Source organism: Helicoverpa zea, chromosome 20 (genome assembly GCF_022581195.2).
Source record: "Helicoverpa zea isolate HzStark_Cry1AcR chromosome 20, ilHelZeax1.1, whole genome shotgun sequence".
Classification (NCBI taxonomy): domain Eukaryota; kingdom Metazoa; phylum Arthropoda; class Insecta; order Lepidoptera; family Noctuidae; genus Helicoverpa; species Helicoverpa zea.
The window spans coordinates 8,367,953-8,382,750 of NC_061471.1; the positions used below are offsets into that span (position 1 = coordinate 8,367,953).

The 14,798-nt window shown below is 39.4% G+C and overlaps 1 protein-coding gene across 1 annotated transcript; it reads left to right on the top strand.

Annotated features, from left to right (window-relative positions):
- Positions 1-3,848: 3,848 nt before the first annotated feature.
- LOC124640325 (dihydrolipoyllysine-residue succinyltransferase component of 2-oxoglutarate dehydrogenase complex, mitochondrial-like) lies at positions 3,849-12,952 on the top strand (the record flags this gene model as incomplete). The annotated part of the gene is made up of 8 exons (XM_047178040.1): positions 3,849-3,916; positions 8,824-8,986; positions 9,223-9,408; positions 9,790-9,953; positions 10,420-10,578; positions 10,917-11,050; positions 11,333-11,490; positions 12,715-12,952. Coding segments are annotated over 8 exons (1,167 nt in total), but the record flags the coding sequence as incomplete, so codon positions are not given.
- Between the last annotated feature and the right edge of the window lie 1,846 nt (positions 12,953-14,798).

Sequence of the window (14,798 nt, forward strand, 5' to 3'; positions counted from 1 at the left end):
TTCATGAACAATGCTCCGTATAAATGACCAGTCGATAGGTCCTGAGGGCCGCGGAGATTCCTAATCAAAGATGCGGGTACCTCGAATCTTAGCAAATTGGTAAGGGAGACACCCTTGTTCAATGTAGGGCTGGCGAATTTATTGCGTGGTTGGTTTAATTATTTTGTGGTTAATTTTTGATTGAAATTGTTAAAGAGACATAGTTCAGTTTCGCTTCAGTTCTATTTTTATTAAACTTGAGAATTCTGTATTTTTATTTTCGGTTCGATTAACATCGGAGTCATGAAGAATGCTTTGGAAATTATTAAACGTAGGAAAATCTTTGTTTCTATATCCCAATATATCCCAAGTGGACAGTGGCTTTTAAAGAGTAGGTACTGACCTAGACGAATAAATAGTAAAAGCTCGCCGTTGTACATAATGTCTCCGTTTTCAGTGTGTCAAATGTATTTATGTGTGCAATAAAGAATAATAAAAAAAATATATAAAAAAAAGTACTCGTATAATAAATTCCTATTAGAGCTTTCATTCCAGTTAGAGTATTAAGTATAAAACTTCTATATGTAGGTACTATCTTGTTGGATTTAGAAAACCATCAGACCAAATGATACACGACAACAAATGTTTTTGTATATATCCCTTCTGTTGAAAAGAAGAATGTACTTTTCAAATTCGACATTTAGCTGCCTCCATTTTTATTTCAATAATTATTTATCTTGCGGCAACCCTGTATCACGCAAGGAGTCCGATATAACGTCGTCTTGAGTGGTCACCGGCACCGCTAATGTTGCTCAAAGAGCTTTCAGTCGCAACACTATACATTCATATTCGTGGCCCCTCACTACGCAGCAATTAATTAATTCCACTACGACTTGTTACCGATTGCAGGAGAATTGTTTAATTTTAGTTTAGTTTATTTAGTGATTATCGTCGTTTTATTGGAATTTTTTTTTTTTTTTAGATATTGATAGTAGAAGTTTTTGTTAAGAATTTGCATTCAAAACTTGTTAGGTACCTTTTTGTAGCATTGAAGGTATGCTACATATTATGTGGTCTTATCCACTTTTTTGTTTGTTTGTCACACTCACATTTTTTTTTATAGAAATACTTTTTTTGTTACTTACTATTACACTTTTGTTTAGTAATTGAAATTAGTGTACCAATTTGTACATTATTTTTTCAAATTCTACTGAAATAAAACAAACTAAAACTACTTACTTACTTTACTGTATTTGCTTTTCAATCTTCTCACGACGTTTGAATTATTTAATAGATATACCTATCGTGTTTGAAATAAATATTTAAAAATGTAAATATATGTTTCATCAATGGACGTAAAAAACGATGACTGAAGTCACCGTTTTTGCGTTGTTTCGTGAACTGCACTTCATTTCGGAATATGTCTATCTATTAAACGATATTTTTGTACCACTGGTGTAACTACCACATTTTATGTATCTTAACGAAATGGGATTGTACTGTTTGTGTACGCTGATAAGTAAGATACATATTGATTGAAATATACCGAACTTACGACTGTAAAAACGTAGAAGTTGCTGGAATAAACCTTTTATAGGACTTATCTGTGCCAAACAAACGGTTTTCTTGAAGCCTTACATTATTATGAATGAAAAATCTTTGCGCCATCTACAGGGGAATAGCGACATTACACATTGAGCGCCATCTAGTGAGGGGTAGTGCTAAACATAGTCGAAGTAAAACTAACTAGGTACTAGTGACCTCTATTGGGCAATAGCACAATTAAAAATATTTGTAGTGCGTAGTCACTTTAGTAAAAATAAAAGACTTCTTTTTTGTGTGTTATGTACATATGAATCAATAAGGTTACCAATCTTTACTATTATTTAAATTAATTTCCATCTAGACTGTTACTATGCCTTCCGAAAGCAAATTAAATATCGGCGCTGTACCTACTAAAGGTGTGTTTTGAAACGAGCAGACAACTAGAACCAGGGCCGAGCCAACTTCCCGAAGCGCCTGTGTGAAAAACCTATGAAGCGCCTCTTTTTTACACGACGGCGCCATTCAAAGATTTATGTTTATCAGCCCATGTGTGTAAGTATGTGGATTTGTTTGTGAATACTTGATACGTCACATATTTCATCATCCTCCGAGCCTTTTTCCCAATCATGTTGGGGTCGGCTTCCAGTCTAACCGGATTCAGCTGAGTACCAGTGCTTTACAAGAAGCGACTGCCTATCTGACCTCCTCAACCCAGTTACCCGGGCAACCCGATACCCCCTGGTTAGACTGGTGTCAGACTTACTGGCTTCTGACTACCCGTAACGACTGCCAAGGATGTTCAATGACAGCCGGGACCTACAGTTTAACGTGCCATCCGAAACACAGTCCATGGTGTCTAAGATATACTTAGAAAGTACATACAAACTTAGAAAAGTTGCATTGGTACTTGCTTGACTTGGGATCGAACCCGCGTCCTCATACTTGAGAGGTTGGTCCTTTACCCACTAGGCCACCACGACTAAATATTTAATGTGATACGTCACATATTTAATGTGACATATTTTTTTATGCTGTTTGATTACAAATCTAATACCTTAACGGGGCAGATAACGCACCCCTACTTCCTTGGCGCCAATGTGCGCCGCAAACAGGGTCGGCCCTAACTAGAAGTATAAGACGAGGACTGTTTCGCACCATATTAGCATTCTAACTCTATAAAGTTCTTTAAATTTAAACAGATGCAAAGCAGTCTTTCGTTGTTCTCTGTATAACAATTTGATAAACCTAGATAATATGATGCTAAGCAGGCTAAATTATTAATATACTGAGCAAAGTATTACATAGAAATTTTATTATAAAACTCTTTTATAAAAGCACCTCAATACATTATGGCATCGTACAAAAAATCAAATGAACAGAAAAGAAAAGAATTGAAACTTCAACAAGAATGTCATTCAGCAAAGTTGATTTTCTTTTGTAATAAAATTTACTATTTAGACTGGCAGAATTTATTTCAAGGTTTTAATAAATAAAAAACAATGTTTAGCAGGAAAGCAATTCCCATGCGAATGGTAAGTAGAAAACGGCACATTTACTTGATAGTATTATTGTGAATAACTGGTACTCAGCTGCATCCGAACAGACTGGAAGACAGACCCAACGTAGTTGGGAAAAAGTCTGGGGAAATGGTGATGATTATGTCAGTAACTACTTATGCGCAGTTACGGACCCGTTTGAAAAAAATCTTGTAAGTTCTAGAGTAGCCCAAGTTATTGATGAAAAATCAAGGCCTTTTAACTTTTTATCAGATTTCTTCCAGTAGTTCCCAACTAAACTAACGCCGCCGGAACGTCGGGCTTTGGGCTTTTTATACGGAAGGAGTAGTAAAATGAGTCCTTTATTTCCAGGTCCTTGGGGGGAAGAAGTTAGCATTCGGCTCACCACTTAATAAAACCTACTTGTTGCGACGATGCCATCAAGCTCTTCAGCAACATCAAACTGCGTATGTTTAATTTCCTTTTTTTTTATTCCTTCTAAATATTAACACATACCTACTATTAGCACCTAAACCTGAAATGAAAAGATATTTGATCCTTCGAGCACGCTTCCAATGCAGCTGATCTAAGCAAAAATAATGCTAAAATATTACCATAAAAATGTAAATCTTAATCTGTGTAGGCTGTTCTTTATCTGCATAAACCTTACCTATCCTCAAATCCAGACAAAATTATTCATAGAAAGTAATCAATTCAGCCTTCACTTAAATAACCCAGCGAATGCTGATGCCACTATTTTTCTTCAGGCTAAGGAATTCACCAGCAGTATTCCAGCAGAAATGGAGCCGCAAGGTTCACGTCACACCTGTGCTGTTCGGGGAAGAAACTGTGAACGCGCCTACCTTCCCGGATTCCGTCAGCAGCGGAGATGTCAAGTAAACAATCTCATAAAGAAGACGGATCACAATCCATACAAAATTGCCCCACGTCCTATAACAATGTGACGTATCTCAAAAAAAAGATAAAAATGTTTAAAAAAATATGGCATACTCTCCAATTCATTTTTTTTACACCTTCATACGAAAAAAATGCTTTAAAAATTGTTCAGGCGCTGTTATGAAAACATCGTTCATGGGACTATTTATGGACTATTTTATTAAATTATTTTTTTGTTTGATAGGGTATACCTCACAGTTGGTCCCATAATCATCAGGTCCGGATCTGATAATGGAAACCCTGAGAAATCCAGGGCAACTTTTGAAAGTTGTAGGTATGCGCAGGATAAAAACTTGACTATAAGGTGTATGTCTTATAACAATATGCAACAGTAAAGGTTTGGAGCTGACCTGATGATGGAGACGAAAGAAGGTCGAGGGAACTCGACAACTGAATATGTAAACTACCTCGTGTTTGGGCTCATATTATTTGTATTGAATAGACCTTTGCAACAGTGAAGCTTTGGAGCTGACCCGTCGATGGAGACCAGAGAAGGTCGAGGGAAATCGACAGCAAAATATTTAAACTACCTCAGAAGTCGGTGTCTAATGGATGTACCTAAGTTTATTTCCCCAACGACTTCTAGGCCGATGCTCCTAAGACTAGTTTTTTTTGCTTTTCAGTGTTTTTGGCAGTTTTTTTATCGTAATAAGTTTTTTTTTATATTTTTGGCTTTTCAGTGACAAGCACAGTTGTCACTATCCGCATAAGTGGAAAGTTCTTATCAATACAAATAATATGAGCCCAAACACGAGGCAGTTCACATATTCAGTTGTCCAGTTCCCTCGCCCTTCTCTGGTCGCCATTATCAAGTCAGCTTCAAACCTTCACTGTTGCATATTGTTATAAGACGTACACCTTATAGTCAAGTTTTTATCCTGCGCTACCTACAACTTTCAAAAGTTGCCCTGGATTTCTCAGGGTTTCCATCATCAGATCCTGACCTGATGATTATGGGACCATCTGTGAGGTATACCCTATCAAAACAAAAAATAATTTAATAAAATAGTCCATAAATAGTCCCATGAACGATGTTTTTATAACAGCGCCTGAACAATTTTTAAAGCATTTTTTTCGTATGAAGGTGTAAAAAAAATGAATTGGAGAGTATGCCATATTTTTTTAAACATTTTTATCTTTTTTTTGAGATACGTCACATTGTTATAGGACGTGGGGCAATTTTGATCCGTCTTCTTTGTAAAGTTTTATTCACCATCGTTTTTCATTGTTCTTCGCCATCTAACGAAATGGGAACTACAAAAGTTGTAGGTACGCAATTGGTCTGCAAAAAAAAATGTAATTCTATAAACCTTACCGAAAATCGATCTCAGTGGCGTGCACTTGGAGAGGCCTATGTCCAGCAGTGGACTGCGATAGGCTGATGATGATGATGATGAAACCTTACTAATCTAATAGTTCCCGTAAGTCATTAAGTCTGTCTCTTTTTAGGAGTAGGTGAAGCGCGAAACACACTTAAATAATATTTTTCTAAAGTTGTAGTGCAGAAATGTTCATAAGTAATAATCTATCTATATCTATCTATCTATATTATAATAAATCTGTAGAGGTCAATTCTGTACATTGAATATATTTCCAAAATAACTATTAGGGGTTGATTAGTGATCGATACTGATGCCAAAAATGCAATCAGTAAAATTTTTGTCTGTCTGTCTGTCTGTCTGTCTGTCTGTATGTTCGTTATGGAAACAAAAACTACTAGACGGATTTTAATGAAACTTGGCACAAATATTCTTCATACTCCTGGGCAGGTTATAGGATACTTTCCATCACGCTACGATCAATAGGAGCAGAGCAGTGAATGTAAATGTTGGGAAAACGGGAGAAGTTACTCCATTTTTTAAACTTCCGTCGCGTGTGCAGCCTTAATGGTTACAGCTACACAGAAACCATGTACGACAGAAATATTCTTCATAAAATTATGTAAAAAATATCCCATGGCAGCATATGTCTATCTTTCATGGTCATCATCAGCCTATCGCAGTCCACTGCTGGACATAGGCCTCTCCAAGTGCACGCCACTGAGATCGATTTTCGGCTTCTCGCATCCAGCTCCTGCCAGCCGTCTTGCGCAAGTCATCACTCCACCGTGCCTGAGGACGTCCTACACTACGTTTGCCGAGGCGTGGTCTCCACTCTAGAACTCGTTTACCCCAACGGTTATCGGTTCTTCGGCTAATATGGCCAGCCCACTGCCACTTCAGCTTGCTGATTCGGTGGGCTATGTCGATGACCTTGGTTCTCTGACGGATTACCTTATTTCTGATGCGATCCCTCAGAGAAATGCCGAGCATAGCCCTTTCCATAGCCCGCTGAGCGACTTTAAACTTGTGGACCAGCCGTACCGTCAGTGTCCACGTTTCGGCTCCGTAAGTCATGACAGGTAGGACGCACTGATTGAAGACTTTTGTCTTTAGGCACTGTGGGATCGACGATGTTAGGACTCGACGTAGCTTCCCAAATGCAGCCCCACCCAACTGAATTCTCCTATTCACCTCGTCCTCAAAGTTGTTTCTACCTAACTGCAATGTCTGCCCGAGGTATACATATTTGCGAACAACTTCGAGAACGGCGCCGTGTATCGCAATCGGTTCCGGTAGAACATGTTCATTGAACATGGTTTGAACACCTTGGTTTTGTCCAAGTTCATCCGTAGGCCGATGCGTAGAGAAGATTCAGCCAGGTCGTTCAGCATCTGTTGTAGGTCCTGCAGCGTTTCCGCCATGATGACGATATCGTCAGCAAATCGCAAGTGAGAGATGTGTTCGCCATTGATGTTGATGCCGCGTCCTTTCCAGTTCAGCGTCTTGAACATATCCTCCATTGCATTAGTGAACAGTTTCGGGGAAATAACATCCCCTTGTCTCACTCCTCGATGCAACGGTATGGGCCTTGTTTGCTGATTCTGTACTTGGACGGACATTGTAGCGGCTTCGTAGAGACATCTCATCACTTGGATGTATGGCCAATCTACTTGACAACGCTGCAGGGACTCCAGAACAGACCAGATTTCAACCGAGTCAAAGGCCTTCTCATAGTCCACAAATGCTAGACACAGTGGCTGATTATACTCTTCGGTCTTCTGTATAATCTGCCGCACTGTGTGGATGTGGTCTATGGTGCCGTATCCGCTCCGAAACCCAGCCTGCTCCGGTGGTTGGAATTCGTCGAGTCTTCGCGCAAGTCGGTTCGTGATCACTCTTGAGAACAGCTTATAGACGTGGCTTAGGAGGGAAATGGGTCGATAGTTCTTCAGCTGGGTTTTGTCTCCCTTTTTGAAGAACAGGACGACAACACTCCTACTCCACGCCTCTGGAGTTCTCCCTTCAAACAGGACGGCATTAAAAAGCTTCTGGAGCTCCCCCAGTAAGGGGTTTCCTCCTGCTTTTAATAGCTCTGTTGTAATGCCATCCTCGCCAGGGGCTTTTCCATTTTTGACCTGTCTCAGAGCGATCTCGATTTCGCCACTGCTGACTTCTGGCAGGTCTTCGGTGAAATGGCGTGTTAATGTGGCTCTAGAATCCTCATTTCCGGGATCAGGTCGAGATGCATGCGATGCGTATAACCGGCCATAGAAATTTTCCACTTCCGAAAGGACTGCCGGCACCGAAGAAACGACTTCTCCACTTGTTGTGGTCAGCTTCGTCAAGTGGCTTCTTCCAAGAGATTGTACGAACACCTTTGACCCCCGATTCAGCTCAATTGCTCTTTCAATGGCAAGAGTATTGGAGCACCGTAGGTCGCGTCGTACGTGCTTGTTGATCTCTTGGTTTAGAGCCCGCTTAGCTGACGAAGTGACAGGCGGGTTTTGACGTCGTTTCTTCATAAGCCCTAATGTCTCTTCCGAAAGCTTTGATTTCTTGCCCTTACGCTGCATGTTACAGAATCTCGAACCTTCCTCCCTGAGGATCCGAACCACATATTCATGGTTCTGGTTAACGTCTGTTGTGGTTTCCACGGCGGCAAATCGGTTCTTCTTTTATGGTTGACTCACAATAACACGTAAAACTCTCGGTAGCTTAGCAGTTCGGAGCTTTCTGATTATATTTGTCTACTATTTCGTTTATAACACTCTCACTCACACTAATTAAACATAGTTAACAGTATTATCTATTAATTAAAAAAAGAATGATTTAAATCGGTAAAGAAACACCAAAGTTATACATGAAAAACGGTAATAAGCCACCGCGCGTGAATACTGAATCACGCACGCTATAAGGATCATTTTTGTGCAACGGTCGCCGCGCTCGACGCGACTCGCAGCGCGGTGGCTGCGCGAGCTTCATACAATATTTGGCTGTTGGTGCGATTGATGCGAATAGACGTTCAGAGCGTTCAACCTTATTGCGCGACTTTTAGGTTTTAAATAATTTATTTTTAACTTTCTTTTGTTGTTATTTTATAAAATAGGTTGGTATCTATTAGTTATTTTTGTGTTTAAATATTCGTTCAAATTACAAATTATTAATAGTTTACATTTTATTACTTAAAGAAGCAGTAAGTACGCATAGATTTAGATAATTGGAGGGGCTGGTGTTTATTATTTCTTCCTCTCTATGCACAAAGTCCGACTCTAACGCGGACGAAGTCGCTGGCAGAAGCTAGTAAGTAATAATATGAACATATATAAAAAAATGCAATGCTTTGACAGACAACTAAGTTCGAAGAACGTAAGAACGTACCTTGTTATAACATCCTTTTAAACCTACTTAGTTCGCAAAAAAGAGTTTCAATTTGTGTTATTATACGAGTAAAAAAAAACAAACATCTAAATTGCAAACTGCCCTATTTTTAGAAGGTCATTCTGAAATGGTAAATTGTTTTAAAGGTTAATAAAGAAGGAAGGTGACGCATTAGCAATGGACGAGGTTGTCATGGAGATCGAGACGGACAAGACTGCGTTACCGGTCATGTGTCCCGGACACGGCACGCTCACCAAGCTACTGGTCAAACAAGGACAAAACGTCAAATCTGGAGAACCACTGTTTAAAGTAAGTTTCTCTCGTTTATAGGATTTCACATTATTATTATTACGTATTCGGACGTCATCGCTCAAACGATATTTGTCAGTTGTTCAGGCTCGTAATTGGCACACGTTTAGGTACCCTCGTCGTCCCTCAAAATTATTTTATACACACAGTTCGGTTGAGCGTGGCTACCAACACTTTTTTGGCAAATCTCTCGAGATACATTCTGCAATTCTACAGCACTTCCTTCTTTTCTTCAGGTGAATGTAACCGGCATAGCACCAGTGAAGGCAGCCCCAGCACCCGCAGCGGCAGCTCCTGCGCCGGCCGCAGCCCCGGCCGCCGCCGCCCCGGCTCCCAAGGCTCCGGCGGCAGCTGCACCCGCCCCTTCCGCTGCCGCGCCTACCACCGTCACTACCACGGTCGTCAAAGGCAGCAAAGGACCGGTAAATTCACTGCACTGTCTATAAGTTGGAGTTTCTTGCCGGTTCTTCTCCATACTTTTGGACCCGCGCAACTAGCTTGACGTTTTGGATAGGTCTATATGAAATAAAAACCTTTGACTTTGAAAAAGTTACTTTTCTATATATACGCCAGAATCCACTTCAAATTTTTTAAATTAAATTGTTAATTTTTAACGTACGGCAAATACTATTTAAAAAAAAAACGTCTGCCAATTGTAAATTGTTTCTCAAATTATTCTTAAGAATGCTACATATGCCAGAATCCACTTACAAGAATTTCCTAAGTGTTATTTGTTAACATAATGTACTTAGGTAACTTACATAACAATAAAATAATTAATGATCCAAAATCGTATTTCCAAGACGGCGGCAGCGTTGAAGGTGTTGGATCCCAGCAAGGCTATATCGGGGACCCGCACGGAGCACCCGGTGCCTATGAACAAGATGCGACTGCGCATTGCCCAACGACTGAAAGACGCGCAGAACACAACCGCCATGCTCACTACCTTCAACGAATGCGATATGAGGTAAGTGCCCAAAGAAAATGGTGTTATAGTCATGCGAAGTTAAGTTCTTTTCTTCGTTAAGTCTATTTTTGGACCCTTGAAGAGACTTTTTTATTATACTGATTGATAATATACTCTTATAACGTTGGAAACTTATCCTCTTAGCCATTATGATTAACATACTCATCCAAATGAGCCTCCTCGTCCTTCATCATCTTCATCCTCATCACAAATGTACTGTTATTGTGCACAGTTCTAGGCAACGAAATAGCCATGGAATAATGGATTTCATTGTCGCAAGATTCTTTGCGCGCTAATCGTGCATGTTTGTGCACCTTTCCAAAATGATACAGGATCCTATCATAGTATCCCTCGCATATGGTTTAAATATTTCTTACATTTGAAACCGCACATGGTTTAAATATTCCTTAGGTATATTTTAAACAATACATCTTTACATTACATCAATTTAATGTATTGTCCTCAGCAAACTAATGGCGTTCCGCAAGGCGAATTTGAAGACATTTGTCAAGAAGTACGGCGTGAAGCTCTCTTTCATGTCTCCGTTCATAAAAGCGGCGGCCAACGCCCTCATCGACCAGCCAGTCATTAATGGAGTCATCATGGACAATGATATCGTCTATAGGTAAGTAACTACAAAAAGTTTTGATATCGTAAAAAAATCTTGGAATCTTAATTTGACCCACTTTCCGGCCTCCGATTGAAATGAAATTTTGCACATGCTCTGAATTCTGATGACAATATATGACTAGCTAAGAAACATCAAAGAACATCAAAGAACATCAAAGGACATTTGTCAATGATTTCAGTGGCGAGAATTTCGAAGTTAGAATTTAAGATTATATCTGTACATGACCGTTTTGGTTGGTGCTCTTTGGAGATCCTGAACTTAGATTCCTAAGTTACAGGCAATGTAATATGTACGTATTTTCATGATAAAAATTAAAATGCAATTGTTCGCAGGGACTACGTCGACATTTCTATCGCAGTAGCGACTCCCCGTGGTCTGGTCGTGCCTATTCTACGTAACGTTGATTCCATGGACTATCCGGCCATCGAGCTAGCCATGAACGAACTGGCTAATAAAGCCAAGAGCGGTAATAATATTAATAAAAAGAGACTCGAGGACCTTCCCCTTTTTACAGTTGTTTAAAAAAATTGTAGAGTGTTAAGAACCTATGTTTGCAATATTATAATTCAAGAGGTAGCGAAAAGTTGCCTCTCATAAATTAACAGAAAGTCAGTCTTAACTCTAGCAACCAACAACTTATGCACGCCTTTCTTAGAATGACCAATGAAAAAGACAGGATGTTCCTGACCATTCTTTCTTAAAACAGATGACCGAAGATTTTACTTAACGAATCTCAAATGAATTTCAGGCAAACTGGTACCGGCAGACATGCAAGGTGGTACATTCACATTGAGCAACGGAGGTGTCTTCGGGTCACTCCTGTCTATGCCTATCATCAACTTGCCGCAGTCGGCCATCCTGGGCATGCATGCTATCATTCAGAGACCTGTCGCTGTATCTGGCAAGGTGATATCAGAACTTTTGCTAAACTAAGGGATCCAAATTTTAGGAGTATTTTTTGCTTAGGTTTAAATGGATATGTAAAGGGCAAATGGCTTAAAACTAGTCAAAACTAAGAAAAATATTATTTGCTATTGGATGATACAAATATGTTGATAACTCCTAATCCAATTTAGACCTGCTATAGTTCGGCCATTCAGAGAATGCGTTCCTGACACGTCGCGATTGAACTGACGACGTAACTTTGCAATGGCGTTGCAGTTACGATAAAAATATTTTTGCTGGTTGTTTACCGTTTTAACAATTGAGGAGCATTAAAACAACATTATTATATCAATAATCAATGAATGTTATAATTTTGTGCCAAACTGAGTGTCAAATAACTTGGTAAACAATATTTTTCTAAATCTATACTGCGCTATTACAAGGTTATGTCAGCGGTTTATATTTTGTAGTGCTGTGCTAAAAATAACAGGCAAGTATCGTAATCTGTTCTTATACAGTTATAATATAAAATAATACGTTTTGATTTTCTTTTTAAGAATTGGAAAATAATGGACTATAAGACTTAATTATAACTTTTATGAAAAATAAAAATAAAACTATGACCAAACCGCATTTTTATACTTAGATTAAAAATGGTAACCCCAAATGGCGTTATGGGCCGCCATTTTGTGACGCTAAAACAGTCGTCCGTTGTCGTTTCGTGCGCATAGACCACGTTTTTCAAGTGTTTTCGATCTGTTTTTATTTGATTACCCGGCTTTTGTTAGACCGAGATATCAGGATTGATTCTGTTATTGATAATAATATAATTATACATGTAGGCGAAGATGATGATGAAGACACCACCTCCTCAAGCAAATCGGAGTCTGATTAATATTCTGTTCGCACATTCAATTCAATGTACTTGTAACAAAGAATAAATAAAACAATTTTATTATATGAATATTACCTTTTTTTGGTTTCCACTTAAATAACTAAAATATAAAACAAATGATTCCGCCAATTTAAAACGAAAATAATCTTAAAATAATGCGGCGGTTCATTTTGAAGGAACGGTAACGAACTCAGTGTTATGTTGTGCCCATCACTAGTCGTGACTAACTGATAGGTGTCAGGAACGCATTCTCTGAACGGCCGAAGTATACAATCTCCTTTTCCCTGATAGTTAAATTAACGCATACCTTCTTGCTCTTGACCTCTTATGCAATCATTTTCTTTTCACAGGTTGAAATCAGGCCGATGATGTACCTCGCCTTAACGTACGACCATAGGCTGATCGACGGCCGCGAAGCAGTGCTATTCCTACGCAAAATAAAGTCTGGAGTCGAAGACCCCACATCAATACTTGCTGGCATTTGATTTTACTGCAAATTTATTAGGTAATTCTGTCTACACGGGTCTCTTATTCTTTACTGATTTTTATTTAACGGGTTCTGCACCATTCCTGAGCATCCCTCCGGACCTTTGGTCGCAGTTGAGGAGCCATTGGTCCAAGAACCCATGAAAGCATTTTTCTTCAATCTTTCAAATTGAGGAACTACCTTGCGGTAAAAGGTTCTTCCAGGCTGTTAGTATTTCAGATAATGTGCTTGGCCGCGAATTGAAATGCTAAGAGTTAATAAACTTTTTCGGTATAGAACGTAATAAATACGAAATCAGCCGAATAAGGTATTGTGAAAATTATGAATTGTGATTTTTAATAAATAAATGAATTTTTTATTGCATTTTATTTTTCACTAGCCGTTTTCCCGCGGTTTCACCCGCGTCCCGTGGTAACTACTGCCCGTACCGGGATAAAATATAGCCTATGTTACTTGTGGATAATGTAGCTTTCGAATGGTGAAAGAATTTTTAAAAACTGTCCAGTAGTTTTTGAGCCTATTCATTACAACCAAACAAACAAACAAAGTTTTCCTCTTTATAATATTAGTATAGATTATGTAACCCTGACCAAGAGATTGAATCTATGTGGTAGTCGCGAAAATACCATCTCTGCGGACGACTATATAATACCTATAGCTGCAAGTTTTGTTCCCACACGTTCAGCTGAAAAGGGGCCCGATTCTCCTAATTTTACTTAAGCGACATACGATTCACGTTCGACTGAGATCCTATTCCGACTCAATTAGGTACGATTGAAGCGTATGTGGCATTCCGCTATTTTTCTTTGAAATAAACGTTTTTATCCTTTTATGTCATTCAATAATGAATCATTTTGACTGCAAATGATTTACGATTGCAATATGATTGTAGAGCAAACTACCGTTTAGGTGATCTTCACACTGCCCCGCATTACGCTGCATATTGCGTGTCGACGCACCTACGCGCGTTCCTGCGGGAGACCAGATCTGCATCATCGTGCGGGTTTTTTGCGCACTCACGCGCGCAGGTGCGTTTAGTAGATTCACGCACGGCGGCTCTCATCGAGATCCATTTTCAAATATACACGTCATGCCCATTCAAAATCACGCGCGGCATTGCGGGATTCGGTGTGCCATACCTTGCGTCTCGCCCCGCACCTACGCGCGGGGGTGCATGTTTCTCCGCATGTATGCGCGTGATCCGCATGAACGCGCGTAGATGCATTTTCAGTGTGTTGGACAGTGCGTGTTTTCCATACAAACAGAGATATTTATAAGCAACGGAAGAAAACGCATCCACGCGCTACGCTGCATCATGCGGGGCAGTGTGAGAATCGCCTTAGACCAAAATCACCAAAATAGCAGACTAATCGCAAACCAATCGAATGTCGTTGGAATACGATTGGTCTTATATTAGTAGCAGAATGCCCGATATGGTTAAAACTGCTATTGCGATCATATTGCGATTCGATTTCTATTAAATTTTGACATTATTAACTTAGGAGAATCGGGCCCCAGCTAGACAGTTCTACTGTAGGTATGAGATATACATACCTACTCCACCAAAAAATAATACAACTAGTGGACCGGTTGGCTTCCCTGGAGGAGGCTTTGATTGCCATGTGGTTTTTTTTAGTCTTGTTGGCTACCTCTAGGAAGTCAGGCTAACCACAAACTACGCAAATCTTCATGTACGCAAGTTCAAGGTACGTATCGATGCAGCAATTATAGGCCAAGAACACACAGGAAAACTTGTCAAAACTGAAAAATACAAGCGATAAAGTAGCTACAGTCCAGCGAGATATATGTTTTGAGGAAAATCCTCAGAAAAAAAAACAATAAACTCATATATCAGACAATTCAATATACGTAATTCTTAAAGGAGATGACGTTTCTACCATAAGAATTAAGTTAAATAATTATTCAATTTTATTTGCTATTCCCAGA